Source organism: Zymoseptoria tritici, chromosome 8 (assembly GCF_000219625.1).
Source record: "Zymoseptoria tritici IPO323 chromosome 8, whole genome shotgun sequence".
Lineage (NCBI taxonomy): Eukaryota > Fungi > Ascomycota > Dothideomycetes > Mycosphaerellales > Mycosphaerellaceae > Zymoseptoria > Zymoseptoria tritici.
Window position 1 is genome coordinate 929,529 of NC_018211.1, and position 26,372 is coordinate 955,900.

The 26,372-nt window shown below is 54.0% G+C and overlaps 11 protein-coding genes across 11 annotated transcripts; 5 read left to right on the top strand and 6 right to left on the bottom strand.

Annotated features, from left to right (window-relative positions):
* Positions 1-716: 716 nt before the first annotated feature.
* Positions 717-1,706, top strand: MYCGRDRAFT_95081 (uncharacterized protein; the record flags this gene model as incomplete). Its single annotated transcript, XM_003849942.1, has 1 exon — positions 717-1,706. The coding sequence occupies one exon, from the start codon at positions 717-719 to the stop codon at positions 1,704-1,706; it is 990 nt and encodes a 329-aa protein (XP_003849990.1).
* Positions 1,707-3,042: 1,336 nt separating this feature from the next.
* MYCGRDRAFT_95082 (uncharacterized protein) lies at positions 3,043-4,500 on the top strand (the record flags this gene model as incomplete). Its single annotated transcript, XM_003849943.1, has 1 exon — positions 3,043-4,500. One exon carries the CDS (start codon positions 3,043-3,045, stop codon positions 4,498-4,500), a length of 1,458 nt encoding a protein of 485 aa, XP_003849991.1.
* Positions 4,501-5,004: 504 nt separating this feature from the next.
* On the top strand, positions 5,005-9,074 carry MYCGRDRAFT_95083 (uncharacterized protein; the record flags this gene model as incomplete). Its single annotated transcript, XM_003849944.1, has 11 exons — positions 5,005-5,611; positions 5,785-5,827; positions 6,039-6,064; positions 6,375-6,405; positions 6,691-6,750; positions 7,123-7,310; positions 7,362-7,712; positions 7,767-8,096; positions 8,148-8,151; positions 8,335-8,402; positions 8,455-9,074. 11 exons carry the CDS (start codon positions 5,005-5,007, stop codon positions 9,072-9,074), a joined length of 2,328 nt encoding a protein of 775 aa, XP_003849992.1.
* A 388-nt stretch (positions 9,075-9,462) lies between these two features.
* On the bottom strand, positions 9,463-10,331 carry MgCda2 (putative chitin deacetylase; the record flags this gene model as incomplete). The annotated part of the gene is made up of 2 exons (XM_003850385.1): positions 9,463-9,835; positions 9,889-10,331. Coding segments are annotated over 2 exons (816 nt in total), but the record flags the coding sequence as incomplete, so codon positions are not given.
* Positions 10,332-10,956: 625 nt separating this feature from the next.
* MYCGRDRAFT_95085 (uncharacterized protein) lies at positions 10,957-12,539 on the bottom strand (the record flags this gene model as incomplete). The annotated part of the gene is made up of 5 exons (XM_003850384.1): positions 10,957-11,049; positions 11,435-11,465; positions 11,674-11,784; positions 11,919-12,183; positions 12,524-12,539. 5 exons carry the CDS (start codon positions 12,537-12,539, stop codon positions 10,957-10,959), a joined length of 516 nt encoding a protein of 171 aa, XP_003850432.1.
* Positions 12,540-13,101: 562 nt separating this feature from the next.
* Positions 13,102-14,792, top strand: MYCGRDRAFT_46530 (uncharacterized protein; the record flags this gene model as incomplete). Its single annotated transcript, XM_003849945.1, has 5 exons — positions 13,102-13,224; positions 13,281-13,298; positions 13,390-13,452; positions 13,507-13,877; positions 13,934-14,792. The coding sequence occupies 5 exons, from the start codon at positions 13,102-13,104 to the stop codon at positions 14,790-14,792; spliced, it is 1,434 nt and encodes a 477-aa protein (XP_003849993.1).
* A 1,128-nt stretch (positions 14,793-15,920) lies between these two features.
* MYCGRDRAFT_110409 (uncharacterized protein) lies at positions 15,921-18,270 on the bottom strand (the record flags this gene model as incomplete). The annotated part of the gene is made up of 1 exon (XM_003850383.1): positions 15,921-18,270. The coding sequence occupies one exon, from the start codon at positions 18,187-18,189 to the stop codon at positions 15,991-15,993; it is 2,199 nt and encodes a 732-aa protein (XP_003850431.1).
* A 727-nt stretch (positions 18,271-18,997) lies between these two features.
* Positions 18,998-19,720, bottom strand: MYCGRDRAFT_95088 (uncharacterized protein; the record flags this gene model as incomplete). The annotated part of the gene is made up of 1 exon (XM_003850382.1): positions 18,998-19,720. The coding sequence occupies one exon, from the start codon at positions 19,718-19,720 to the stop codon at positions 18,998-19,000; it is 723 nt and encodes a 240-aa protein (XP_003850430.1).
* A 300-nt stretch (positions 19,721-20,020) lies between these two features.
* On the bottom strand, positions 20,021-22,141 carry MYCGRDRAFT_95089 (uncharacterized protein; the record flags this gene model as incomplete). The annotated part of the gene is made up of 2 exons (XM_003850381.1): positions 20,021-20,348; positions 20,634-22,141. 2 exons carry the CDS (start codon positions 22,139-22,141, stop codon positions 20,021-20,023), a joined length of 1,836 nt encoding a protein of 611 aa, XP_003850429.1.
* A 269-nt stretch (positions 22,142-22,410) lies between these two features.
* MYCGRDRAFT_110410 (uncharacterized protein) lies at positions 22,411-23,502 on the top strand (the record flags this gene model as incomplete). The annotated part of the gene is made up of 1 exon (XM_003849946.1): positions 22,411-23,502. One exon carries the CDS (start codon positions 22,411-22,413, stop codon positions 23,500-23,502), a length of 1,092 nt encoding a protein of 363 aa, XP_003849994.1.
* A 599-nt stretch (positions 23,503-24,101) lies between these two features.
* MYCGRDRAFT_74633 (BAR adaptor family protein 3) lies at positions 24,102-26,192 on the bottom strand (the record flags this gene model as incomplete). Its single annotated transcript, XM_003850380.1, has 6 exons — positions 24,102-24,303; positions 24,371-24,438; positions 25,240-25,364; positions 25,422-25,480; positions 25,679-25,983; positions 26,042-26,192. The coding sequence occupies 6 exons, from the start codon at positions 26,066-26,068 to the stop codon at positions 24,102-24,104; spliced, it is 786 nt and encodes a 261-aa protein (XP_003850428.1).
* Between the last annotated feature and the right edge of the window lie 180 nt (positions 26,193-26,372).

Below are 26,372 nucleotides of genomic sequence, written 5' to 3' on the forward strand. Positions count from 1 at the left end.
CGACGACGTCAGCGAATATGACAACGAATAGACATATGCACACATGGGACAGCCTGCCTCCAAAAGCTGTCGAGTGGGATGGAGCATGTGGCTCCTTGTTTGATGCACTGCTTGGTGCACTGTTTGGTGCGTTGTTTAGCACCTTGTTTGTAGATTGCTAGATCAGTCCTTTGTCGAGCATATGGTCATATACCAGCTCCATTTCCTGGATGCATCAATCAGAGTTCATCACTTCGTTCCGCAACAGCACCATTGTAACATAGTGCAAATAGCTTTATATCAAAACATCAGCAGTACACCGTCTCCCCAGCATCAATGTTCAACTTCAACATCTTCATGATGGCGACGACACTCCAACACCACTCGCATTCACTTGACCGGGACCGCCCGCCACGTTAGCGCCAAAGTTTGGTCCCCAGCTTCGTCGCCAGGACTTCCTCCCACTTTGTCCGAAAAGAACACACCTTCCACGATACGACATACAACATATACAAATCACACAAGTCGATACCAACACCTTCGTCCAATCCTACAGCACCCTCAAGCAACGCACTCCCCGCTGCATTGCCCACTTACACGTTGCCATACACTTTGACGCTCGGTTCGTACCATTACCTCCAAACGCGTCAACTTCATCGCGCTGACCTAGTACCTGCAGAACCATCAATTCACCTCACACGACTCACCTCCCACCCGCACCACACCCACCCGCAGCAATGGCCACCACCTACAGCTGCACCGTCTGCTCCTTCACCACACAGGACGTCAACGAGATCAACACCCACACCACCGATTCGAACGCGAGCCGCGAGCTCTTCAAGTGTCCTGGTGCAACCTGCAGCGCTCTCTTCTGCCTTCCCACTCAAGCAGAAGCGCACTTCAAGCACTGCGCATCAATGTATACGTGGAAGGCGAAGAAGAAGTATGGCATCTTGCTCAGCGAACCACGCGTGAAGGCTGCGTGCGAGCAGGACAGAGCTGGACAAGTCGCGACGTCCACGAGGGTGACTGGGACCACCGCTGCTCCTGCAGCCATCGCTGCACCCGCGACTGCTGCTGCTCCTCCCCAGCCTGCAGCACCTGCAGCAGCCACAACATCGTCTCAGCCAACCGACAGCAATAACACTCGCTGGCATGGTCGCCAGGGCACGAAGCGCAGGGGAAGACAGACTCGTGACGAGGAGGACCGGGAGGAGGAGGAGGAGCATGGCGGACTCAGCGATGCGAAGGTGCAAGTTCAAGACTTCACCCCGCGCACACGAGCTCCTGTTGGACGCGGTCCCACCACGAGAGGCCGCAGCGACGTCGATGCAAGAGACGCAGAATTTGGCGGAGTGATGGAGGGCTTTGCCGGACTCAGGCAGACAATCACTCAACAACTCTACGGAGCGGGAGCTGTAGACATGGATCGAGTCCAGGCCGAGACTGACCAGCTTCGCGAGGAGTCTGCTCGCCTCAATGCTCGTATTGCTGCTGCCCAGGCCAATGATCCGATGGAGGTGGGAGACGACCACGAACAGGACGTCGGGAACGAGGATGAAGATCTCGACGAGGGTGACGCGATCGCCCAAACAGCGCGTGACCTCCCCTTCCCCGGTCCAGGCTACCATCGGGAATTGGTCGATGGACAGGAGACATTGGTGGACCCGGACGGTGGCTACATCGACAAGGCTGGGAACTTCCACCCGCCTCGTGGCGGCCTTTGAGAGAAGAGATCGAGAATTGCTGGGCAAGATGAAGCCTGCTTGAGGGCAACGAGGAAAAGTCTGCAAGATCATGAGCCACGAGATGATGAGACCATGAATGATGGAACAAGAACGGGCATTGAGACTCTCGAGAACAGGCGTGTGGGATACGGCTTTGTTGTCTTTGTGTTTGAGAACAGATTGTAGCTGCTTCAAGCGAATACGGGGCACGAAGGTATTGAATGGCATTGGATAAAGGTCTGCTGCCTTTGTTGTGTTTGAACGATGGGGCCGAGTATGCAGCGAGAAGGCTGTCAATGTCATTTACCAACTTCTATACCTGTGCAATGTCTAGACCAGTCTCGCAAGGTTTGTCCTCTCACTTTTGTATTCCGTGAAAAGTCCGTCGCGGGCTACGACCTTGAAATTCGGCGTTGTTGGCATTTTAAGCTAGCAGGAGAGTCTATACTTGAACAACGATACGATGCCTGACGAGGTCGTAGACCACGGCAAAAGCCTGCTTCTTGTCGACACCACCAAATGCTTGATGAGTCGAGATATTGGACGTCCACTGAGGTCTGCTTCACGAGCACAGACGGGCTACCGGTAATGAAACCGCAGTCGATGCGTGAACTTCATCATCTGGGTAGATTCTGAACTGAGATGGCAATCAAGGAAGACTCAGCCGGAACATGCGAGAGCAAAAGAGAGCACGGTCTTGTTATTTGTCTTCATACTCTCTAAAAGGACCGAGCAAACCAGGGCAATAAGGCCTATTAGAGCGTTAATCAGCTTGTCGTCCAGCTCCGTGGAAGAATACTCACGTTGTCTCCTTGATTTCAATTCATGTTCGCCTTGGCAGGGACAACTACCCTAACATCCGGACCGTGCATTGAACGATGGCGATACCCGACAGTACTATACACAACGGAGTCAGCAACAGGCTCCAAGTATACGCATCTCAGCACTCCAACCGATATGCATCTTTGGCATCAACATCTTCACGTCCAGTGACGATGCACGACGCAAAACACACCTTACATTCACTTGAGCTCAGCATCCATGCTAGCGTCAAAGTTTGATTCTCCCCTCCGTTGCTAGGACTTCTTTCCACTTTGACGCGTCTCTCAACTTCTTTCGCAACATCCATCCTCACCAAGACGAACAAACGAGCCATACAACTCATAAACTCCATACAACTCTCGTCTCATCAATCGAACAAGCATACAAGCAACGCGCTTCAACCCCGGTTCTTCATCAACACCAGACCCCATCAACACTCGGTTGGTACCATCTTCTCCAACGCGTTGGAACCGTATCGTGCTGCCCTTTCCACCTGTCAGTATCAACCGCAAACATGGTCAATGTGTACAACTGTACCCTGTGCTGCTTCAGGACCGCCTCCCTCGACGACATGAACACACATATCGCCGACTCCAACAACGGCCTTGTCCTACTCAAGTGCGCTGGTGAAGGCTGCAATACGCGCTTCTGTCTCGAGTCGCAGACCCTTAGCCACTTCCCGCACTGCGCGGCCATGCGGAGGTGGAAAGCGAAGACGAAGTATGGCCTTCAGATTACCGAGAAGCGCGTGAGACGCAAGTGCGATGTTTCGGAAGAGAGGAACGGACAGCACGCGACCTTCGCGACGAGTGTTGCTCTTGTAGCTCCTCCTACTCTGACAGCAGCGCCACCATCAACCAAGTCACCAAAGAAGAAGATGACGGTTGCGAAGAAGGCTCGAGCTTCGAAGCGGAAGGCTGAGGAGGACGACGACGTTGGCGACCAGGAAGAGCTGTCCAACGAGGATGACAACGCGCCGCCATCGGCCAAGCCATCCAAGAAAAAGGCGACGCCTGCGAAGAAGGGCGTGGCTCGGAAGCGGAAGGCTGTAGTGTTGGACCTTGATAACGAGGAAGAGCCGATCAGCGAGGAGGATGACTTGCGCATCCAGGACAAACCCGCGAGTGGTGAAGAACTCGATGATGAGCACGCCAACAACACCATCGGTGCACGTACTCAACGCGGCAACAAGAAGCCGCGTGTAGCCAACACCCAGGAAGCGAGCAACATCGCGGGCTCGTTTCCATCCAGACGTGCCAGGCGACCAGCCGGCCTTACTTACGCGCCTTCGTGGTACGCCCGCCTTGAGGCGAAAGGCCACGATCTGAGGGAAACCAAGCGTAATTTCAAAGAGGCCGATACGATTGCGTGGAAAGCCGGTTTAGGGCCGCATCCATCGATTATACAACAAGTCTTCGATGAGTGGGCCTTGGAGGAGCAAGTGGGCAAGAACAGCGTGGCCGGCAGTGCACAGGACCACGCGACAAGTTCCGCATCTTCACGACTGGCTGCACCGACTCAGGGCCTCATCCACGATCTGACCGGCGAAGACGACGAAGGACCGGAAGAAGGTGTGCAAGAGGAAGTGGCTCGTGGACCAATCCAGCCGGCGGGCAACAGTGAAGTGACTCCAGATATCGACGATCCTGTTGACCTGGACAACATGTTTGGTCAGCCGGCCCTTGCTCACTCACCCATGAGAGCTCGTCCATCGGGCATATACCTCCCGCCATTGCCCGCTGTCCCATTGGCGCCGAGAGTCCACTACGACGACTTCCAGATGCCAGAGCTCTCGGAGGACGAAGATGAAGATGACGACCTCCCTGCTTTGCCCGACGTCGCGCGCGCAGGTCTTCGTCCAGGCATGGCCTGGGACGGGCAGACCGTCAACCCGCAGGAGACCTTACTGCATCCAGAGCGGGGTCGACGTGACAGAGCTGGATGGTATCGTCCGCCTCGTGATGGACGCTGAGTCGATGGTCATGAAGGCGTGCAGTGAGAGTGGTGATGTGGGTTGAGGCGCATAAAGAGAAGTGCTACAAGGCTGCGGGAATCAGAACGTGACCAAGTAGCACCGAGTCTTGGGATACGCTGGTATTTGGGCATGGTTGCTTCGTTGTGTTTTCCAGATCTGCCTCGAGAGGGGGTCTGCCAGCGTGCGGGAAGCGTTCAGCGGCTTCAAGCCCTGTTGTCATTGTTGCACATGGGCCATTGACTTACAAAGGAGCCTCAGCGAGACAGCAGCTGCTCATATCATGCCAGAAATACACAACTATGCATGTCTCGATCGTTCTCGTAAGCAGTGTCTCATAAATATCACGTACAAACATTGCTTGATGCTTCCAACTTCATCTCCTCCGTTCTCGTCGCCACGTTTCAGGTTTATCGGCTGTAGAAAAGCTCGCTCTCTGTCACAAATTTTCCTGTCTTCCTCTCCTTCTTCTCCAACAGAGACTCTGTAAATCAACAGCAAGACATGGCTTCCAACGCTCTCTTCAACTGCGAGATCTGCTCCTTCACAGCTCCCTCCAAAGCAGCCGCCGACGACCACCGCACTGAGTCGAACAATCTCTGCCAGCTCTGGAGGTGTCCCGGGTGTAAGGACGATTTCTGCTTCGAGGGCGACCTCCAAGCTCATTTTCTCTCCTGTGCGAAGTTCAACACATGGCGGAAGAAGATGAAATGGGGAAAGGGGACCAGTGCTCAGAGGGTCCGCAATATATGCGACTTGAGTGCAGAGAGAAGAGAGAGGGAAGATGAGGCGGCGAGGGACGCGGACTCCGTTGAAGGTGCCGCAACAGTCGACGACGCTGAGCTCGAAGAGCAACGAGCTGCATTTGATGAAGAGGACGAAAACGCACCGATGTATGTCACTACTCCCGACAAGCAATCTCTCGCCGTCAACACCCGCCATCATGGCTTGAAGAGAAAGGCCGAGCAAACCAGAGCTCACCACCACACATCCTCTCCTCCCCCCTCCTGGCTCGAATCGCCGGAGCAACAGAACACGATCGATCCCGCCTGGTTGAGCAACCCGAAATATGGCTCTTCTCCACTCCCAACCGCGGCCAAGACACCAAAAGGTGCACAGCCAACTCCATTCGATCAAACCAATGCCTCCACGACCCAGCTCCTACCTCAATACCCGCAAGACCCGGCCGGATGGCTTCACTTCAACGATGGCGAGGAGATTGCCATGGGAATGGACGCAACTACAGTCAACCCCACCGCGGGTCCATTGAAGATTCCGCAACAGAAGAACATCTCGGAGAAGGCTATGGAGAGGGCGGTGTGGAAGCGTACGTTCACGGAGGCAAGACCTTGGAGGCAAGGCGCTGAGCATGTGTCGAGCGGCGAGGAAGAGGCTGGAGGCGATGAGGCGGAGGAAGATGAAGGCGAAGAAGACTGAATCACTGAAGGCGAAGAAGACTGAGGGCATGAAGGCGAAGAGCTTCGGACATTTGCGCTTGTAAGTCTCGTAGCGGTTGGCAGGATTGTGGGTGCTGCTAGGTATGAGCTGCCGATAACCGGATCTGGTAAGTCTGGCAGATTTCCTTTGTGATCGATCGAGTTCTGTACCAGAGTTCAGAACGCTTGCAAGTGCCGTCTGTCCCATCAGTGACCATGCCATTGTGATCAGAGCCATGCCTGCAGCGAATTAATCGAAACGAGAGACCATATGAAAGGTTGTAGGGCTTCGTCCTTTGCGAAATACGAACAACACATCAGGAACCATCGTTCCGTGATCAGAGCCATACCTTCAGCAAACGAAAGGAATCGAGAGACCGTGCGAAAGAATACAGGACTTAGTCCTTTGCAACCTATCTCATACAAAGGAGAGACCAGGTATCAGCTATCCGTATTTGGATCTCTTAAGGTTCGTATCTATCTTCTTATCGTGATCGACTCTTGAGCTTGAGACGCATAGACCTCAATGTGCGCTTGCGAGTGCCATCTGAGTTAGCCGCGAGGGCTACAGCCTCAGGATCAGGGGCAACAGTTCAACGCATTCAACGATAAGACCGTACGAGAAACTACAGTGCTTTATCCTTCGCAAAAGTCGTACCTATAGGGACATTTCGTGCGTTGCTAGACGCCAAGTACTTGTGCTACATGCAAGCGATGCAAAATTTGTGGGCGGGACGTCTTGTCACTTCAACAGCTTCGACCACGTACGCTCAACAACAGGCCCAACTCCGAAGAGAGTCTGGCATTTCGCAAGGTATACTCAACATGTACTGGCTGCTCACGGCCCGTCTCTGTCAGCCGCGTCCTCAAATTCACTTCGCAAAGTTTAGCGAAATGCCAGCTGCAATGGGCGAGTGACTCCCTGCAAGGTTACTTGCCAAATCTCCACAAACTCGACTATCAACCTTCATCAACAAGGCCGACTCAGCGCATCCTCAACGAGACATCCACGGCCTCGAGCCAACGAGCAACAACTTCCTCCTCTCGAGCGCAGGCTGCGCAGCAGTTCCTTCCCTTCAATCATTCTCCGTGCAAGTCATATTATGGCCTCCTCATCGACAGCACCAGCGAAGTCCCGACCTGTTCCAACTGCACGCGTTGCAGGAGTACGACATGCGTCATGTAGTTTACAAATCGGCAACTTCCTCGCGATGGGTACAACGGTCAACGCCTTCCTTCGCGCCGCTAAGACCAAGGGCTTCGTGCCAGAGGTCCTAGTTGTTGCGCCACTCCAGGTTGTCGATAACAGTGGTACTATCAACCGCCTGGCTATTCACACGGTTATGAAGCTTGCTGGACCTGGCCCAACCCCTGGTCAGTCACCACGTTCGCGTTCGATGGTTGATTCGAACTAACAAAGCGCAGGAGAAATCATAATCACACGCTCCGACGGCCAGACTTCATGGTCGTACCGGGCCTCTCTCTACTGGATTGAACGACGCGCTCGCCCTACCCGAGCGTCCTCACAGTACGCGCTGTATCCACATGTACAGTGGAGAGCAATCGCCGCTACTCCCGAACGCAAGCTTGACGGAGTGCGCAACTTCGCTGCTTGTGGCATGACCCTCAACCAATACTTCACACAATTTCAAGCTTTGAAGTTCGAGGCTTGGGTCGTCGCAGCAACTTCGTTCGACGTGCTCAACGGAGAGGGCCACTCGATCAATCTCGCCGCCGGGACTTTCGTGCATCTAGGCGATCTCAGGGAGGATACTTGTGAGTTCCAAGACCAACCATCGTTCGTACATGCAGAGACACTGACGATCTTAGCTGTGATCCTCATTGCTGTCAAAGGAGTCGAGGGTCGCTTCGTAACAGATGCGGTCGCGTTGCAGATCTACACGAGGCCGACGGACGAGATCCTGGCCTTACTACAGGCGAAACAGACGAAGAAAACCGACTCGACTCCCACACAAGCACCACTTGCCCCTCCACAGGTTCTTCCGCAAGCTACTCCATCACCCGATCAACGACGCGATGCCTCTCGCCCTACTCGCTTGATCATGAAATGCACTCTGCGGGCTCGAGATATGATGGGTCGTCAAGCGGAGCTTGCGCAGAACAGCGTTGTTGAGTACTTGTCCTCCTTCTCCCTTCCAGGTAAGTCACCCCATGAAGCTGAAGCTCGACATGTTGCTGACATTCTCACAGGATGGTGCGTCCTCACCAAGGAACAAGATGTGCTCGTTCCTGTCCGCAACGAAGACCTGAGCCGAGTTGCGGTCCGGCCAGAAGAAGCTGCTTTTGCATATCCTCCCTTGACAGTCGACTTCGCGTCCAAAGATGTCGCAACACCTGAGAAAATTCATGTGGAACAGGATACTACATGTTGCGACAGCTTCGGAGATGCAATCCTCGTCCGCGCAGGAGATATCATCACACAGTTTTGTCGCGGCAATACGACGCGTAAGTACATCCGGCTATACCTGAAGTCATGGCTGCTGACCTAGATGAACAGTCCGATGGTTCTTTACCAGCACGGGTCGCATCGGTGTGATGGACCTTCGCAGAAACGTGAGGATGAGACGCGTGAAGGAGACCGCAAGCGAGCGAGCCTCCGCCGACCGCACAGTCGTGGATCCTCCATTGACGTTCGATGCGAGGACTTCAACGAACGATTCGCAGAGCCAGCCAATCGCGAGATTGACGGTACTTCAGAACGATGCATCAACAGTGGGTGAAATGCCGACCAACGACACTCCAAGCATGGGATCTGCGGGCGGCGGCGCCCTCATCGATCTCACCAACGAAGAAGACCCGACCGAGGACTCCCCATCCAACTTCGCCTCCGCAGGAATCTCACCAAGCCCTGAAAGGAAAGAACATGGTCTGCTTCAAGAGCTCTTCGCACCGAGATCTCCGCCGGTCTCGATCACACAGAGGCAGGTTCGAGCCAGCAACTGGCAGCTGAAGCACAGCCGCATGATCGACACCAGCGGGGCTCACATCGATCTCAGAGCAATCTTCACGGGCGAGATGTGGAAGAAGGACGAGATCAAGCATACTCCTGCACTTGAGTCAGTTTCCACGGCCGAGCCGACTCCTAGCTTCGAGCCTCCTTCGATGTTCGACTGGTGATTGGGACTCCTAAATTGTGATGGCGTCCGAGAATCCTAGCATTCGGGTATTGGATGGAACAGTGAACCCCGCAAGGATCAATTCTCGCTTCGCGTTGCCTTGCCATTGTGTGGCCTCATCATGCGGCGTTGGATGTTGGCTTGATGCAAAGGTGCTTTCAAGTTTGCCCAGACTGAGACAGGCAAAGAAAAGCATGAAAGAATCAGGAACGAAAGCGGAGCACAAAGGAACAACCAGTCCTACTTTGTAATAACGGTTCGATAGTCTTTATTTATCTGTCGTGACATCCAATTGCAATCGGTGCGAACGTTGAGCTGAAAGCTGCCATTTCTACAGCGCTCTCCTATTAAGCCCGGCAGCTCGCCAAACTCTGCAACGTAAACCCCTCTTCTTTCGCTCTCGGCAGCACCACATCGATCGCATACCTCACCACCGCAGCTGTGGAATCGTGCTGTAGTGTCACGATCCCCGTCTCCGAACCCCAAGCACTCTGCACAATCACATCCAACTCGCCCTCCAGCATTGGCTGATTAGCCGGATCCTCGTTGAGCTTCCAGTCATTCGTATCGTGAGACCAGAGAGCTGGTGTCAGAGCCAGTTGTACTGCGATGTCTCGTACACGGTTGTCGACGTCGCCGTAGGGTGGACGGAAGAGAGAGACGGATGGGGTGTAGCCGAGGGTGTCGGCGATGATTGTGAGGGTCCAGCCTAGCTCGGCGACAATTTGGTCGCTGGAGAGGGTCGTCAAGGCGGCGTGGCTCCTGAAGTAAACGAGTTAGTACGGGTCGATGTGCGAGACGATATGAGATCGTACCATGTGTGGATGCCAATCTCATGACCCTCGTTGGCAATTCTCCGCAGAGTATCCGGAAACAGCAGAATTTGAGTGCCAGTCACAAAGAAAGTCGCAGTCGTCCCATCCGAAGCCAACTCATCCAGCAACTCCGGCGTCGCAGCCGTTGGGCCGTCGTCAAACGTCAGACCCCACTCTCCCTTGGTCGGACAGACGTACACATCGGATTCCCATCGACATTGGTTGCAAGACCACCAGCAGTTCTCCCATTGCAAGGCAACGCTCTCGGGATCGGTGGCTGGATCGCAGTATTGGGAAGTCGTTTGTGAGATGTTGTTGCGGACCCAATTCCAGTCGATCTGAGCAATGTACTGTTGGACGACAGCGCTGTCGGTTGGAGGCACGGCCCAGCCTGGTGGATATGCTGAAGGGGAGTCGGATTGCGGTGTTGGAATGGCGCTGGCTGGAGAGCCGAGAAGTAGGAGTGCTGGTAGTAGGAAAGCCATGATTGATGGAATGCGTGTTGTGAAGGTACAAAGCACGATGCTGTGGGGAGGAATGGATGTCCCTTATAGACTAAAAGTTGATCAATTTACCGTTGGACTGGCACTTCGACGAAAATACATGCAGCATCGTGGGGCCCAGCAGCGTACCAAGTCCAATTCGCGAGAAGTGATGTCGTATAGTGGCTGGCGCATACACTACGAAGAAGTGCGGCCTTGGTATTCTGCGGCTCCTCCACGCATGCAGCATTTCGTTTCCCCTGCGTTGGCTCAACCTCGGACGATCCAATAGATTGAGGTGAATATCTGCCCAGCGACGAGAAGCACGGCGGCCAAAGTGCGGGACCTGATCGACTGTGCAGGTCTCCCAAAGGCGTCTCCTATGATAGCTCGATCGTCCAGGAAGTATGATTGCTGTAATGCTGAGAGCCTTCCATGAACAGGATGAACTTTCTAGTTTCTTGTCGCATGCTTCCCGGTCACAGCCACGGGCAAAGCGCTGTAGCGTGCTGTCATTTATTTCCCGTGGTCGTGCCGCATGATAAAGTGGAGCTGAGGATTGACAGGGAGGCTGGCATCCCTGCATCTATTGGCGAGGTGCATCATGCTGTACAAAGCCCACCGCACACACTCGAATAGCCAGCCATGTCAATGCATTGTTCATACCGGCCGGCAGCATCTGGAAAAGGTCCAGATGAAGTTTCTTCTCGTGCGACCATATTCGATTCCACTTCGGTCGTGTATAGGATGCATACACTATACAAGCGCCGATGGTCCGATTTTCGGCGTCTTGGTAGTCTGGGCGATCTATTTCTGCATCACGACGCCGTCCTCAAGCGTACTGGATACGAAGGCGGTGTATGGTGCCCGGCTTCGAATATGGCTTCATTACCGATGAACGGTTTGGGTTGGGTCGCACGATGTCGTCCGTTGAATCCGTAATGGAGTCGTGCAACCACATGCACTTGATGATGTGATCGAAAGGTTGGAGAAACAAGAAGATGTCGTCGTCAATTTGCCACGTTCCAGGTTGTGCACCCGGACCGTTGCGCATTGTAGCTTACCACGTGGCCAAGTTTGCCTGGGTTCCTTGCACTGCGTGTGAAGTAGTCGTTACAAATGGTGTTTTCCAAAGTCAGGCCGCTCCATGTGTATAGCGTTCATCCTATTCAAAGTCCTGAGATGCTTCGACCGGACCGAGAGCGCTGAAGGATACAATAATCGCACGGGTGGCGCTAACATCGGAAGGAAAGCATCCCGTTGCATTCACTGAGCCCTTGCCGAAATGACTTTTCCAACAGACGCAATTTGACGAACATCGACATCATCTTCGACAATCGAGTCGCGGAATAACTCGATCACCCCTGATAGCACAGCCGTGTCCGTCTCGGCCACTCTAGCACGGTGGGTTGATCTGGCAAAGCTTCTGTATAGTACAATTGCACTATCGGAGAAGAGTTGTCAGTCTCACATCGCCAGAATCACTGCAACCGCAGAGCTTCATCAATGTCTGTGGGAAGTGAAGAGCTTACGGAGCATCTCGGGCACCTTTCTCCCCAATTGAAGCAGAATGTGGTACTGTGACCGTTGACGTCGCAACACTTGGTAAAGATGCATTCGCCCTGTCTCTTCTCAATCGGCGACACGGCGGCGGAGGCAGCAAGGTGGGCGAAGACGCCGAGGAAGGTGATGGCGAGGAAGCGCATATTGTTGTGTTGAATGTTGCCTGATTGCGAGAGTTTGAGGTAGATAGTCAAGCTGGGTGACGAGACGATTGCGATATCTGCTTGGAATAAGAAGCAGTAGGTCTTGGCTGGAGAATGAGAATATATGAGGATTTCCAGGCGGAGCGGTGGGAGCAAGCGTCTGTTGCTGAGTTGTTGTTTGTGCCTGTTCCCCTCATTGAAAGCTATCGTTTCCCGGCATTGGCCATCGGCACAGGAATCGATGAGACGGCAGTGCTAACACTGGCAGGCAGAGTGGCGGAGTCGCGCGGATGTGTCTCGAGGACCGCAAGGGACAATTCTGCCGAAGTCGTCCAGGCACGCTTTTGCAGGCTCAAGAGCGCTCCTCCAGGTCGGATTGGTTCAGCTCCCGGTCGTAGGCCCTTGATCTTGGTACATGGTTGACGGTGTTCGCTCCGACGCGCTCACCTGCTGTATACCGCATTTTTGCCGCGAGAGGCCCTGGACAGGATCGCACCAATCCTTTCATGAGCGCTGGCTGTTCGTCAACTGCCCATTTGACCTGTGCGACTGTGCATGAGTATCATGTTGTGTCTGATGGGGTTTTAGAGAGGAAGAGACGGAAAGGATGTCGTCAATGTGGGACGGAGAGGGTGTCGTCAATGTGGCACGTTGATTCCGCGGACCCCTGCGCCATGAACGGCCGTGGCTTCCACGTGGCCAAGCGGACCTTCTTTCCCTAGACCGCACGGAACGTGTATACATTACACAAGGTCAGGCAAAGAGGAGGCGGTCCAGACGATAACTTTGTTTTTGCCCGTTGAACGTCTTGCTGAAAGGCTTTTGTTCATGCTCCCGATGTCGGCTGCAGATCTATCTCCTCTCGGCCTTTCGGCTCATCCTTGGCCGGTCCTCTAACCGATGGCATACCGATATGACTCTGGCCTCAGATAGGGCGTGAACATTGCCCGGTCCGTATTCAAGAGACAGACGAGACCTCGCGGCCGACTCTAGGGAACTCGAACACCGCCATCCCGCGCCCGACGATGGGGTTTCTCTACAAGTGCCGTGTGGCAATATGGGGCGTACCGCCAGCAACCAAGGCCGAATCAAGGCTGCTTCGAAAGCTAGATGGGTTCATTCTATCGTATGTGTGCTTGATGTATTGGGTAGGACTCGCTGTCTATACGATTGAGGAGAGCTTTTAGCTGATACAAGCTTCCAGGTCAACTACCTCGATAGGGTATGTTTCTGAATGGTAGAGGGCCCGCAACGGTCTCTATCGATTCCAAGCTGTCCGAGCATAGCTGACTCTGCTATTCTTCGGCGAGTAGGCCAATCTGAACAATGCCTATGTCTCCGGCGCCCGCGAAGATCTGAACTTCAGAGGAACTCAGGTAATGTCTGGTGCGATCCTGAATCCGTCCGAGCATGGCTGATGAGTGTAACAGCTAAATCAAATCAACACGATATTCTACGGAGGCTACCTACTCGGCCAAATCCCCAACAATCTCATCCTGCAGAAGGTCCCGCCACGGATCTGGTTGCCATTGACCTGCTTCTGCTGGGGCATGCTGACGCTCGGCACGGCCTTCGTGAGCCACCCATGGCAGATCATGGTTATCAGATTCTTTCAGGGGTTCTTCGAGTCAAGCTGCTTCGTTGGTGTACAATGGATCTTAGGATCGTGGTACAAACCCGACGAGATCGGCAAGCGAACGGCCATCTTCACCAGCTCGGGATTGGCAGGGACGATGTTCAGCGGGCTCATGCAGGGTGCTATCTTCAAGACTCTCAACGGAAAGGCGGGCTTAGAAGGATGGTTCGTCAAAGTCCCAACGAAGCCACAAGAATTCTCGCTGACCACCTCTCTCACAGGCGATGGCTCTTCGTCATCGACTCCCTCATCACTTTCCCGATCGCCATCTACGGCTTCCTCTTCTTCCCTGATACTCCCTCCAGCACCACAGCTCCCTACTTGAGCCTAGCCGAACGCACGATAGCTGTCGAGCGTCTCCCGGAAGTGAGCAAAGCTCGTGGTGTTCTCGGCTGGAGTCTCATTCGCCGCGTTGTCCTCTCCTGGCACTGGTGGGGCTTCGTCTTACTCTGGATCGCTGGCTCGAATACGGAGATGTACTCCTCAAACGCCATCATGCAACTATGGCTAAGAAGCACCGGCGACTACACGATCCCGCAAGTCAAACACATCCCGACATCCGTCAGTGGTATGGGAATCGTGGCGACGTTGCTCCTTGGCTGGTACAGCGACTACGGTTCACGACCGAGATGGCACGTCAGCATCCTGCTTTCTTTCACTGCCATCATCTCGGGCGCTTTGATGCTTCGTCCACCGACTCCTGCCGCCAAGTTCGCAGCTCTTATTCTCAACGGATGCCAATTCGCCGGCCAGACCGTCTCTTTCGCATGGGCCAATGATCTGACGAGGAGAGACGACGCTAAGCGATCAGTTGTACTCGCCAGCATGAACATGTTCTCTGTGGCAGTCTATCTGTGGTGGAGTATCGTGTTCTACAACACTACGCAGGGACCGGACTGGACGGAAGGCAACTGGGCCATGATTGGAATGGGTATCTTCTTGTTCGTCATCACGATCATCTGCTACATGTTGCAGCGAAGGCAGGAGACTCACGAGGCAGTGGAGGCCGAGCGAATGAGAAACGAGGTTGGAGAAGACAGGAAGGTCCATGAACCAGGCGTTAGTTACGTTGGCTCATAGCTAGATGAAGGGACAAAGTTAGTACCACGCTCATTCACTCGATGCTGAGCTTCCGAAAAGCACTTGATCCACTTTGACCTCACTGGCGAGTCCGCATGTGACAATCGTTGTCCTTTGCTGCATTCTCACTTCCTCGGACGCTAAAAATACCCGACGTCGACAGACATCTTGCTGCGTTTGTCTCTACCACTTTCGTCAGGCCCACCTTCTTGACCAACACCACACTCAACACAGCCCACGAAGTAGTCGACTCAAGATGGCATCGAGAGTCTTCTTGGTAAAGCGACCTGACAATGGCATCTACCGGAAGAGAGCCGTTCGCTTCAAGTCGGGCAAATGTACTACACTGGTTCACATTGCATCTCTCAAGATCTGACGGTTGCAAACAGTAACAAAAGGACCTCGCAATTCGCCGAACGGTCTCGTTCTCGCGGAGACTCCATTCCGCAGACTGGTAAGTCATGCTCTACGACGACTTCATTCTACAAGCACTGACTGACGCGACACTCATAGGCGCTCGAGATTTCCAAGACAATCGAACCGAACGTACGCTTGGACAGGAATGCTTCCAAGACACTTCAAGACGCCGCCGAGGGCTTTCTCATCGCCCGGTCAGTGGACTGAACATGCAAAATTACAACGGAACTAACACACGATATAGCTTCGAGCAGGCAAACCTGGTTGCCGCACAATACGGACGTATCTGTATCCAGGAGCAAGACTTGCAGATAGCTGATCTAGTCCAATCCAAGAAGAAGACTTGATTCGGAGTGGTGGTTTACACAACGCAAAGGTCAAGAGACTGTGAGTAGGAGATTTGGCGGCACAGATGGATCGAAGAAGGCATTTGGCTGTCAGATGCTACAATGCTTAATTGGGCGGCTATGAGCACAACTTGCTATCTCGCCGTCACACAATACAACGATGCATGTACGAAGGAAGCATCTGCGACCCAGTTTTCCAAGTTTCTTCGTAGTGGTACAAAGCAGGGCCATAACAAGCGTTCAAGGGGTATAGAAACATCAAGCATCTCTCATCGATCTAACCGTCCCATTCATCAACTCGTTCTCGTATCTAGCCGTTTCACCGCAAGTCGACTGGCTTTGGAACAACCATAGCTTCCGCAGCAGCACTGCCGTAGCCAGTCGACCGGCTTTGGTACACTCATAACTTCCGCAGCAGCACTGCCGCCACATCGCTAGGTAGCGATGGGCACAGCGTTAGCCGTCTTCTCCTGGATCTCCTTCAGCGCCGTGACCTCGGTCTCGGCAGCGCTGACTTTGGTGAGGGCCTCGTCACGCTCGGCGGTAGCCTTGTCCAACTTCTCCTGAAGATCCTTGAGTGCTTGGAGTTCGGTTGCTTGTTTGTCGGCCTTCGCGATCGCCTCATCGCGCTCAGCAGTAGCCTTGTCGAACTTCTCTTGCAGATCTTTGGATGCTTGGAGTTCGGTAGCTTGCTTGTCGGCCTTCGCGATCGCCTCGTCACGCTCGGAGGAAGCCTTGTCGAGCTTTTCTTGAAGGTCTTTGAGTGCTTGAAGCTCGGTCGCTTGCTTTTCAGCTTTGACGATCGCTTCGTCACGCTCAGCGGTGACCTTGTCGAGGTTGCCTTGAAGGTCTTTCGATGCTTGAAGCTCAGCCGCCTGCTTGTCGGCCTTTGCGATCGCCTCATCACGCTCGGACGAAGCCTGTTCGAACTTCTTCTGGAACTCCTCGAGCGCGGTGATCTTGGCGAGAGCTTCATCGCGCTCCTTCTTGGCGGCAGTGAGGTCGGAAGTGGAGGTCTCGAAGGATGTGGAGAGCTGATCGCGGGCCTCTGACGCTTTCTTGGACTCTTCTTGTGCTGCGGCGAGTTGTGTGCTGAGCCCTGATTTCTCCTCCAAGGCTGCCTTGAGATCTTGCTCCGCCTTCTGTGCACGGCTTAGGCTCTCGTTCGCGTTCTTCTCAAGCTCCGCGGCTTTTGCGATGGCAGCCTCTTGGCTCTTGCGGAGCTCAGCGTCACCCGCTTCAGTGGCTTTGCTCTTCTCTTGTGCTTCGTTCACTGCGGCGACGGAGGTAGCAAGTTCGGCGGCGATGGCAGCCTTCTCTTCTTCCACGGCTTTCACGCGGCTTGAGGCATCGGCAAGACTCTTCTCCAGCTCGGCGAGCTTGGTCGTGGTGGCTTCTTGATTTGTGCGGAGCTCGGCAGCGGAAGCTTCGGCCTCCTTGAGTTTGCTCTCGGTCTCGGTGGCGGCTTGCTTGGCCTTCGTTAGTTCAGCTTCGGTGGCAGCGGCAGACGCCTCCAATGTCTTCGCACGATCGGAGCTCTCCGTGATCTTCTTCTCGAGCTCAGCGACCTTAGCATTCTCTGCTTCCCGAGCTTCACGGAGCTCAGCAGCTTCCTTCTCGGCGGCAGCAAGTTTGTCGTGGGCTTCCGTTGCCTGTGCTTGAACGGCGGCGAGTGCTGCCTCGTGTTCGACCTTGAGCTTCTTGTCGGCTTCTGCTGTGTCGGCGTTGCTCTTGGAGAGCTCGCCGATCTCGACACGGAGTTTCTCGACCTCGGCGGAGTGTGCGGCTTCAGTCGCTTTCGCAGTCTCAATAGCGGTGACGAGGTCGGCGCTGAGCTTGTCATGAGCGGCTTGAGTATCGGCCAGCCGAGTTTTGGAAGTCTCGAGCTCTTTCTTGGTTGTAGCAAGGGCTGACTCGGATGAGGTCTTCAGCTCCTCGTGAGCGGCGTGAATAGTTGTGAGTTGTGCTTGTGTATCGGTCAGATCCTTCTTGACGGCGGCCACATCAGCATCCGCCTTTTGCTTGAGCTCATCGTTTTGGCTCTTGAGCGCAGTGTGCGAAGTCTCCAACGTCTTCTTGCTCTCCTCAGACTCCGAAAGTTGCTTCTGATACGTGGCAAGCTCTGCCTTGAGAGCAGACTCCCGGTCGCTCAACTGCTTCTTGGCATCACTGAGCTCTTGCTTAGCGGTCGACAATTCCTGCTCGAGGTGTGTCTGCTTGGCTTTGACCTGGTCGAGCTGTTCTTGTGTCTTCTTGATGTCGAGGCGAGCCTGGTCCCGCTCTTCGATGACGGTTTTGGTGACACGGTCGAGAGCCAGACGTTGTTGGGTGGCCTCTTCACTCTTCGACTTGAGCTCACTGTGGAGCTTTTCGAGCTTGGCAGCCTGCTCGTCGCGCTCTTTTCCCAGTGCTTTGAGCTTGGTGTTGAGACCGGCCAGTTCCGACTTGAGATCCTCGACGTGTTTGGTAAGGGTGGTAGACTCTGTCTTTGAGGTCGCAAGCTCTTTTTCTTTGTCCTCGAGCTCTTTGGTCTTCGCAGCGATCGTCTCTTCACGAGCCTTCAGCTCTTTCTCCACCGCTGCCAGCTTCGAGGCATCGACGCCGGGGGGTGGTGCGGAGAGGAACGAGCCCATCTTGTGAAAAAGTCCTATCTTGACGATCTGGTGGAGGTGCGAACCTCGTAGGTGTGTTTAAGGTAGATGAATAGGTTGCAGGTCGTCGCAGGAGACGTAATGAGTTGAGATGGAAAAGAAAGAGCAGCAATCAGCAGCAGCCACAAACAGACAAATACTGTCTCTTTTAGCTCGCTTCTGTGCTGATGTTTACCTTGGTGACGATTTTTGGAAGCACGGGCACGGGATCAGTTCGGGTAGAGAGGCACGAACGACCGCCCCATGCATGTCAGCGCACAGATCGGACAGTGGCCTTTGACACGGGCGATTACTTCTTCTGCTCACACCGCTCGTTGTCAAGGGAAGTAGCAGGGCATGCTACTGCCGCCTCATCACTTGGGCTTCGCCATGAGCGCTTGGAGTACCATCACGGTCATGCGCCGTTCCGACGGATCTGGGACGGCCCAAGCATGGATGGCGTTGACACGATTGGTGGGGCATGATACCATACAGATATGGAAAGTACAAAGGCATGGGAGAGAAAACAGACATGAGGTTGTTGAATGAGGGGAAGACCGTACCTCTCGCTGCAGCGTGAAACCAATATCGAGTGTTGGTAATATATACTTGTGAGACAAGAAACCGATGGGATTGTCGCATTGCCGAAGCAAGGGCATCAACGACTTCTCAGTCTTCTCTTGAATATACATCTCGTGAGCTCATGTTCTGAGCATTTCCCGCCATGTTCAACACAGGCTGCGACTCAAGCTTCCAGCACTACCACGGTCCTTCTCCACCGTAGCCGAACTTCACCGACCGAACGCCCAACTCAACCCTCCCAATCATTTCCCGCCTCCTCCTGCTGCCATTCCTTGTAGTTCTTCCAGTGTGCTTCTCGGCTTAGCTTCACGTAATCGACCATGAAGTTCCAGACGTCGCCGAGTGTCGATACATCCCCGGAGTGGAACACAAATCGCTGCTGGTAGCACCTCAGGTCCTTTGGCTTGTAGCCGGTGGCTCTTGGACCGCGGGTGGCGAACTGGACGTTGAAGGCGACGAGAAGGTCGCACGGCGTGGGCGCCTCCAGCCACTTGAGCTGCTTCCACGATGCTTCGTCCTTGGTGATGCTTTTCAAGCACTCTCGGCGAGGACCAGTGGCAAAGTCGTGGGTTCGGATGGTGGGGATATCGATGAAGCCATCGCGGAAGTCGGCGTACGTGGGTGAGGTGATTTCTCCGAGGCCGATGTGGTTGAGGAACCAGCGGAGTGGCCGGGTAGCGTGCACCACCTCGTTGCGTGCGGTGACTTGTGGAGTTGGTTCGAGGAGCATGCGCTGGGCGAGGAGCATGTTGCCCAGGATCTCGCGGTTGAAGGTGCAGTTCACGCGGCGCACCGCGTGGAGTTGGTGAACGACATCGTATGAGATGCCGGAGTCGGTGGTGGTGTGGGTGGAGTTGTTGTGCTTGGTCGGCTTTGTGGAGGAGAGTTGGAGGAGGATCATCTCCAGTAGCTCTGGGATAGCGAAGACCTTGGTAGAGGCGAGTTGGCTCATGTTGGCTGGGTCGGTGTTGTTTGTGGAAGAGTGTGGTGTGGAAGCGGTTTGAGGAGAAAGAAGAGAGAAAGAAACGAGGAACAGGGGGGAGGAGGCGAAGTCTATGTACTGCTCAGCTGCCAGATTTTTTGGACGTGGTGAATGTGGAAAAGCTTGTTTGGGTGGGTTTGTGTACCATACCATGGGACACCAAGGCCCCTGACCACAATTCACGAGCACGGCTAGTGGTACTGTCGAAGGTTTGAGGAGACGGTACGCAGAGGGAAAGACCCAGGGAAATGCTTCGCCGCAGCCCGGCCCTCATGGTGTTGAAGCCCATGGCGTTTCTGAATCGCTCTGCGTTTCCGAAGGAAGATCGTAAATGTCCGGATCAGTCATCCCAGCGAGTCGACCAGCGGCAATCAATGATAGCTTGTCTGTCTCGACGTGACCATTCGAGGCTTTGTGCACAGTCGATCGAAAGGCTTTGTCGTAAAACGACGAATTGCCGGTCCTACCAATGCCGTTTCCATAGGATTGTAGCGCGGCCATGGCGGCGCCATTTTGGAAAGTTTTGGACCTTGGAGGCTCTCTGGGAGCTTGTAAGAAAGTTTTGGCAACGCGATTGCCACTTTCCATGGGTTCACACCTGTATGATGAGTATAGCTATGCCTGTGATGTGGTTGGTTCCTCTCGTACAAGCAGGGCACCGCTTCCGATTCAGTCAAATGTAGAGGAGGTAATGCTTTGGAATCTGAGGAGTGTAAAGGATCGGATATATCGCTGGAAAATAGCGATCACCAGTCTTCATCACTGGTATCTGTATGCCTGCGTGATCGGTATGTCAGCATTAAATACGAGCACACCTGCCTGAGCAAACTCGAGTCTGCATGACGCAGTGAATGATGCTCAATGGAAACCGAGGACCACTTACCAAAGCATTTCATCCATGGCATAGCTGAACAGCGATTGGCAGTACCAGTGCCCTTGTACTACCTCCGTCAATTTCGCATTGACTTCATTCAGTCCACTGACTTCGAGGATCAGTCGATCGAACTTCACAAAGAGCGCCGCCCGACCAGTGCCTCCATGGCTCTCTGGTACGTGATCAATCAAGTAGCTGTTCTCGTTCTCTCCGTCTCCCGCGGGCAGGTCATCCTCGGGCTGGAACGACACGCCACCACGAGCATGCATCAGATGCTGAAATAGAACATACGACAGACTCGGACAGGATTCGACCAAGAAGGCGAAGAAGTCAGACCAGGGTCGCTCGGTCTCTGCATCCATCGTCGAAGGAAGGAGTCGGATGTCTCGAAGTTTCATGCTTGTGAGCACTGCTGCACACGGTTTGAAGAGATTCTGTAGCATTGCAGCGGTTGCCGGCACCTTTTCTAGCTTCATCCTCGTGAGATGCCGAAAGGACACATTGGCGGCGATGTTTGCCAACACAAGGTATGGATAGCTCTGCCTCCAGCTTTCAGGATCTTTCGGGATGGGCGCTATCAAGTGGCTCTGTCGAGGTCCACTGAATATCTGCAACCCGAGCTCCTTTAAGTTTGGTGTCGCAGAGAACAGTCGAACGAGTCCAGAGCCAGGCACGAATGTCTCGGAAGGGTTGATATGGCCACGCACGCCGCCAACTCGTTTGTCCGTCGGTACCCAGCCTTTCACGGCGTTGAGTTCAAGGTATAATATGGATTCGCAACCAGCAATGAGCACCGTTTCCGGAAGTTGTAGATGACTGATGTTGTCAAACTCAACGGCATCAGTATACAGTCGTTGGATCTGCTTGCTACTACTAGCAGCAGCCTGAAGGACAGCGACAAACAATTGCGTCGACCCAGACAATCGTTTGGTCTGCCGATATGGAATAGGACCGAGCACTCGCGGATCTTCGCCAACAGCAGCTTTCAACGCTCGCCACCCGTATGGACTGTAGTCTTCGCTTCTACGCATGCCGATCGTCATGAGATTCGGCAACGATTTGAAAGCCATGGCTAGGTTTTGCTCCAGCACACCTTGCCACAGTAGAGCTTCATGGTCGTCTATACAGGCCTGGTATGCTTCGTATTGGGCGAGAGCTTCTTTGTCGACAGGCCTTGAGGCTGTTCTGCGAATGCCATCTAGCTCATCGTCCGACTCGGAATCACTGGCCTCACACTGTTGTGCACAGGCCGGGCTGACGAACGTGAAGCAATCCGGATTGAACCAAATGTGTTGACCATATTTCCGTAGTCTCTCGCTCGCAGCGATGTGTAGCAGGACATTGATCGAAGGGCTGGTAATCATGAACCCTTTCTTACGGAAGAAACGTTTTCCGAAATGTGCCAAAGTAGCATGCTCGAGAGACTTGTTACTCAAGCGTCCATTGAAGACATCTTGATCCTCCAGATAGGAGAAGATATCGTGCAAGAGCTCATTGGGCAAGTCGAGGATCCCCATGGCATTGGTTGGTGGCGTGGGCTGGACGACGGTGTCTAGCTCAAGGCGGAGGTGGTCATGTTCTCCGGCATGTCTTGCATCTCATGGTCCCAGGTCTGACCGGATTGACGTTCCAATGGCTGCACACGTTGCCTAGCAGAGAAGTGATGTTGATCATTCTCACATGAAAGACTTGCTTTCAAGCCACCGGAGTCAAGTCCGCTCCTTTCTACAAGCTCCACCAGGATTCAGCTTCACTTGGACCTCAGACACAACGATCGCATGTCGCCATGCCTTCGGCCACGAAGCACAACCTTACCGAGGACGACATATATCGCACATCAACGCAGTATCGCTTCTGGTCATTCTCTCCCGAGCAATTGTCCGCACGCCGCAAAGAAACCCACCGACTCGCCCTCCAACGAGCAGCACAATACACTCAAAACGATGCATCCACCGAACATCTCACCCTCGAAGAGGAACTTCGCCTCGTAACCCGATATGCCGAACTCCTCCGCACTACCTCCGACCACCTGAAATGGCCCGCCAACATCAAGTCAACCGCCATCCAATACCTCAGACGATTCTACTTGAGCAATTCGTGCATGACATATCCTCCGAAAGAAATATACAAGACAGTGCTCTTTCTCGCGAGCAAAACTGAGGCCTTCCATATCACACTGAGCAAATTCTGCTCCATGATCAGTGCGGATCCAGAGGCTGTTCTGGCGCCAGAGTACAAAGTGATGCAAGCGCTGCGATTCACACTGGACGTACGGCAGCCATTTCGGGGACTGAAGGGAGTGCTGATGGAGTTGATCAACCTGGTGGATGAGGAAAGAGATGGTCTGAAGGATCTCAAACCCCCAGAAGGCGGAGCGACGTCGTGGAAGCCGCCTCCAGGAGGCAAGATGGAGAAGAAACACATGAACGATCGTGTGCAAGCCGCATATGCTGCTGCACGCAATATGCTCGATGCACCTGCATCGCTCACGGACGCATACTTTCTCTACACGCCTAGCCAGATTTTGCTGGCGTCTCTGTTGCTCGCAGACGAGCCATTGTACGAATGCTACCTGGGCACGAAACTGACATTGGATTCACCTACACGGCCGAAGATTCTTGGAACTATTCAGGACTGTGCACAGCTCATGTCAAGCTACGATTCAAAAGCAAGTATGACGAAGGAGGAGCGCGCGGAGTTGGAGAAGAAGCTGGAAGCATGTCGGGACCCCAGTACCAAAGACATGGTTAAGAATCATGCGGCTATGAAGCTGAATGCCGATGATGATGACAGCGATGCGAAGCGGAAAAAGGCCGAGAAGCAGCAGAAGACGAGAGCGGCAGACGATATGTTCGGTCCGAGTCTGGGCAAGGGGTGAAGTTGGGCATTGCGAACGTATGAACGCATTGCACTACGAAGCACTTAGATGCCTTGCTATGGACCTCACCTTTGACATGGGACTTCGAGTAATGCACCCGCCCTTGGAGCTTTGACTCCCGCGTCGTCTGACACCAATGGCTGGCTCAGAATACCGCGCAGAGGTTTGCCTTTGCCGCCGCATGCTCCATGCCAGGTCTAGCTCAAAGTGAGCTATGGCTTGTGCACGCGGCGACGACGACCAAGTCGCTGCTCTGGCTCCTCAGCTCTGGCGCCGTTAAATCGCATCAGACGGAAACAATACCTGACGGCTTCCTTGCCGACTCCGCGATTGCGCCGACCAGTTCCTCCTCGGCCTGGATGTCTAAGAAGTCGGGATATGCGACCATCACCATGCAGCTTTGCCGTTTGCCTCAATCTGCTCACATCAGATGGCAGACAGGCTGCAGTGTGAGGTACAATTAGGATTCGCTCATTAAATTGCCAGCCTTTGCAAGACGCATTCTACTCGAAACATGCTATGCGCAATCAACTCTCCTTTCTGCAACCGCAAGACCTCTCGCCCCCGCTTCGTCCTCTGACCAAAGCCTCTCACCCGCCCTAGACTGTTCCTGCAATACTCAACTCTCGAATCTGTCCCAGCACATCCTCGACTCGTGCGTCCAGATCCCCGCTCGCGTATTGATCGCGGGTCGCAGGATCGAGGTATTGTTGGACCTGCGCCATGCGACTGTATGCTTCTGCGCAAAATCGCAATTGGATCTTGACAAGCGCTTCAAATGTAGGGTCGAGGTAGGGTACCCTGTGATTTCAAACATGCATTAGCCGTCTGCAAGGTCCGCGGAACGTGGAAAGCAGGCAATTCTTACCGTAGGTCGATCAATTGTGGCAGCTCCTCCGTCAATTGATTGTTCAACTGCTCATACGCCGCTTTGGCCTTCAGACACAAGTCAGCCTTGCGTTCAATGAATTCTTTGCGTAGTGGTGCCATGATGTCTTCGAGTTCTGAGGGGTGAAAGAAAGGTGTGGAAATGAGAGAGTGGGATGTAGAAGAGGGGCGTGGTGGAGAAGGAAATGTGTGCAGGGGTGGATTGAAGAGCACGCGAGGGACGCTGTCGAGTTTCGCTGCAGTGTCCTTCTTCTTGCGGAGTGCAGGATGGATGTCGCTGATGTTGGACAGTCCCAAGTTCGTGCTGCTGACGCCCTGTGGCATGCTGGCGCGGCGGGTCGGGCTGTCTTGGACGTGTCGGCGGAGGCGCTTGTTGACAACAGCACTATGAGTGCGCTTATGCGACGTGGGACGAATCGTCTCTGCAGAGTTCGATGATGCACTTGCGGGCGATGATGCGCTGGAAGGACGAGGCTTGTCCTCGCGTGCAATGGGAGTGCGCGCTCGAGCCATGAACTTGAGCTCATCGCTGATCTCATCGCTTGGAGATTGTCCTGGTGTGCTGCCGCCGAGGAGAGAGCTGAGTCGGTGAGACAGTCGTCTTCTCGTGCTGATCGTCCTGCTGATGCCGCTAAAGTCGTTTCCGCCCAGTCCCACACTCCGCATTGCAGCTTGTTCTTCTGCCTCAATCTGGGACCAGCGAGGGTTGAGTCGCTTGATCTTGTCGAGAATCTTTGGTGGTGAAACGAGGCGTTCGAGTGTGTCTTCTTCTTCTTCGTGCATGGTGTTGTGATTTGAAGGGGAATCGAAAATTGAGCTGTCGCGAAAGAATTCGCTAGCAGTCATTACCATTTCAGTCTCCTTCTCAGTACGAGGGAGTTTGCCCGGGTCCTTGTCGGGCTTCTCGACGAGCTTCTTGACTTTGCTCCGCATTGAGTCGTAGTCGAGCATCTTGTGGTTGCGCTTCTTAATGCCTGATTCGGGATATTAGTGGGAGTGGGAGTTGTGGAACCGAAGCTGTCCAAACTTACATTCGTTGATGTCCGGGAAATATGCGCAGAAGCGATTGATAGGCTCGAGAACTGTCGTCCTGTATACATATTCCATGAGCTCCGATGCCTCTTTTGAATCGCTTCGACTCAATACGCGCGAGAAGGTTGGCTTGTTCCCGGCCTCGAACCTCATCTCCTTGTAGATTTGTTCGCGGTCCACCGGATATTCAAGCCCCTCTTCTTTATCGAATGGAATATCGAAGTTCTTGGACAAAATGAAATCTTTCGAGACACACCTGTATGGCCCATCCAACGCCTTCACCGTCTCGGCGTCGAGATCTTCGACCGCCTGCTTGTAGCTGCGACTCACGCCGTCACGAGCTCCGCTGTCACCGTAGAATGCGTCGACTGTCTCTGCGATTCGCATCTGAGAAGCTGTCATGGCCCGGAGACTATCCAAGTACCCTTTCGCTTCTTTCTGCAAACGGAGTGCCGCCGATTCGAGGGTACGGTATCGTCGCTCTTCGACTTCGTAATCGCGGTCTGCGGTCTTCTCGACGCGGCCCGTCTTGACCATTACCTGCGTCGTCGCGCGACCGACCTGGGAAGACTCCTGGTCAGTATTTTCCTCAATCCTCCATGCTCCGCCCATAACCCACATTCTTCTTGAAGCCAGCCCACGACATGATTGGAGTGGATTGAAAGTTGTACAAATGCGACAGGGACAATGAATCGGCGGTATGGGCGGGAGTGACAAGAGCGCCGTGTGATCGGGGTGGCGTAGGACTGCGCGCGCAAACAAGGCGAGTCGCAGTTCGAGAATGTTGTTCAATGTTCCAGTGCTGGCTGAACTTGCAGCATGTGGCTATGCGGTCGGCGTCGTCACTCTGGGCATCGCGTCGGACTTGGGCAGGACCAATCGCCGACCCCTCCGCCAAGACCTTGAATCAATGTTCTCGATGGACCACTTCAGACGACACGAGACTGCTT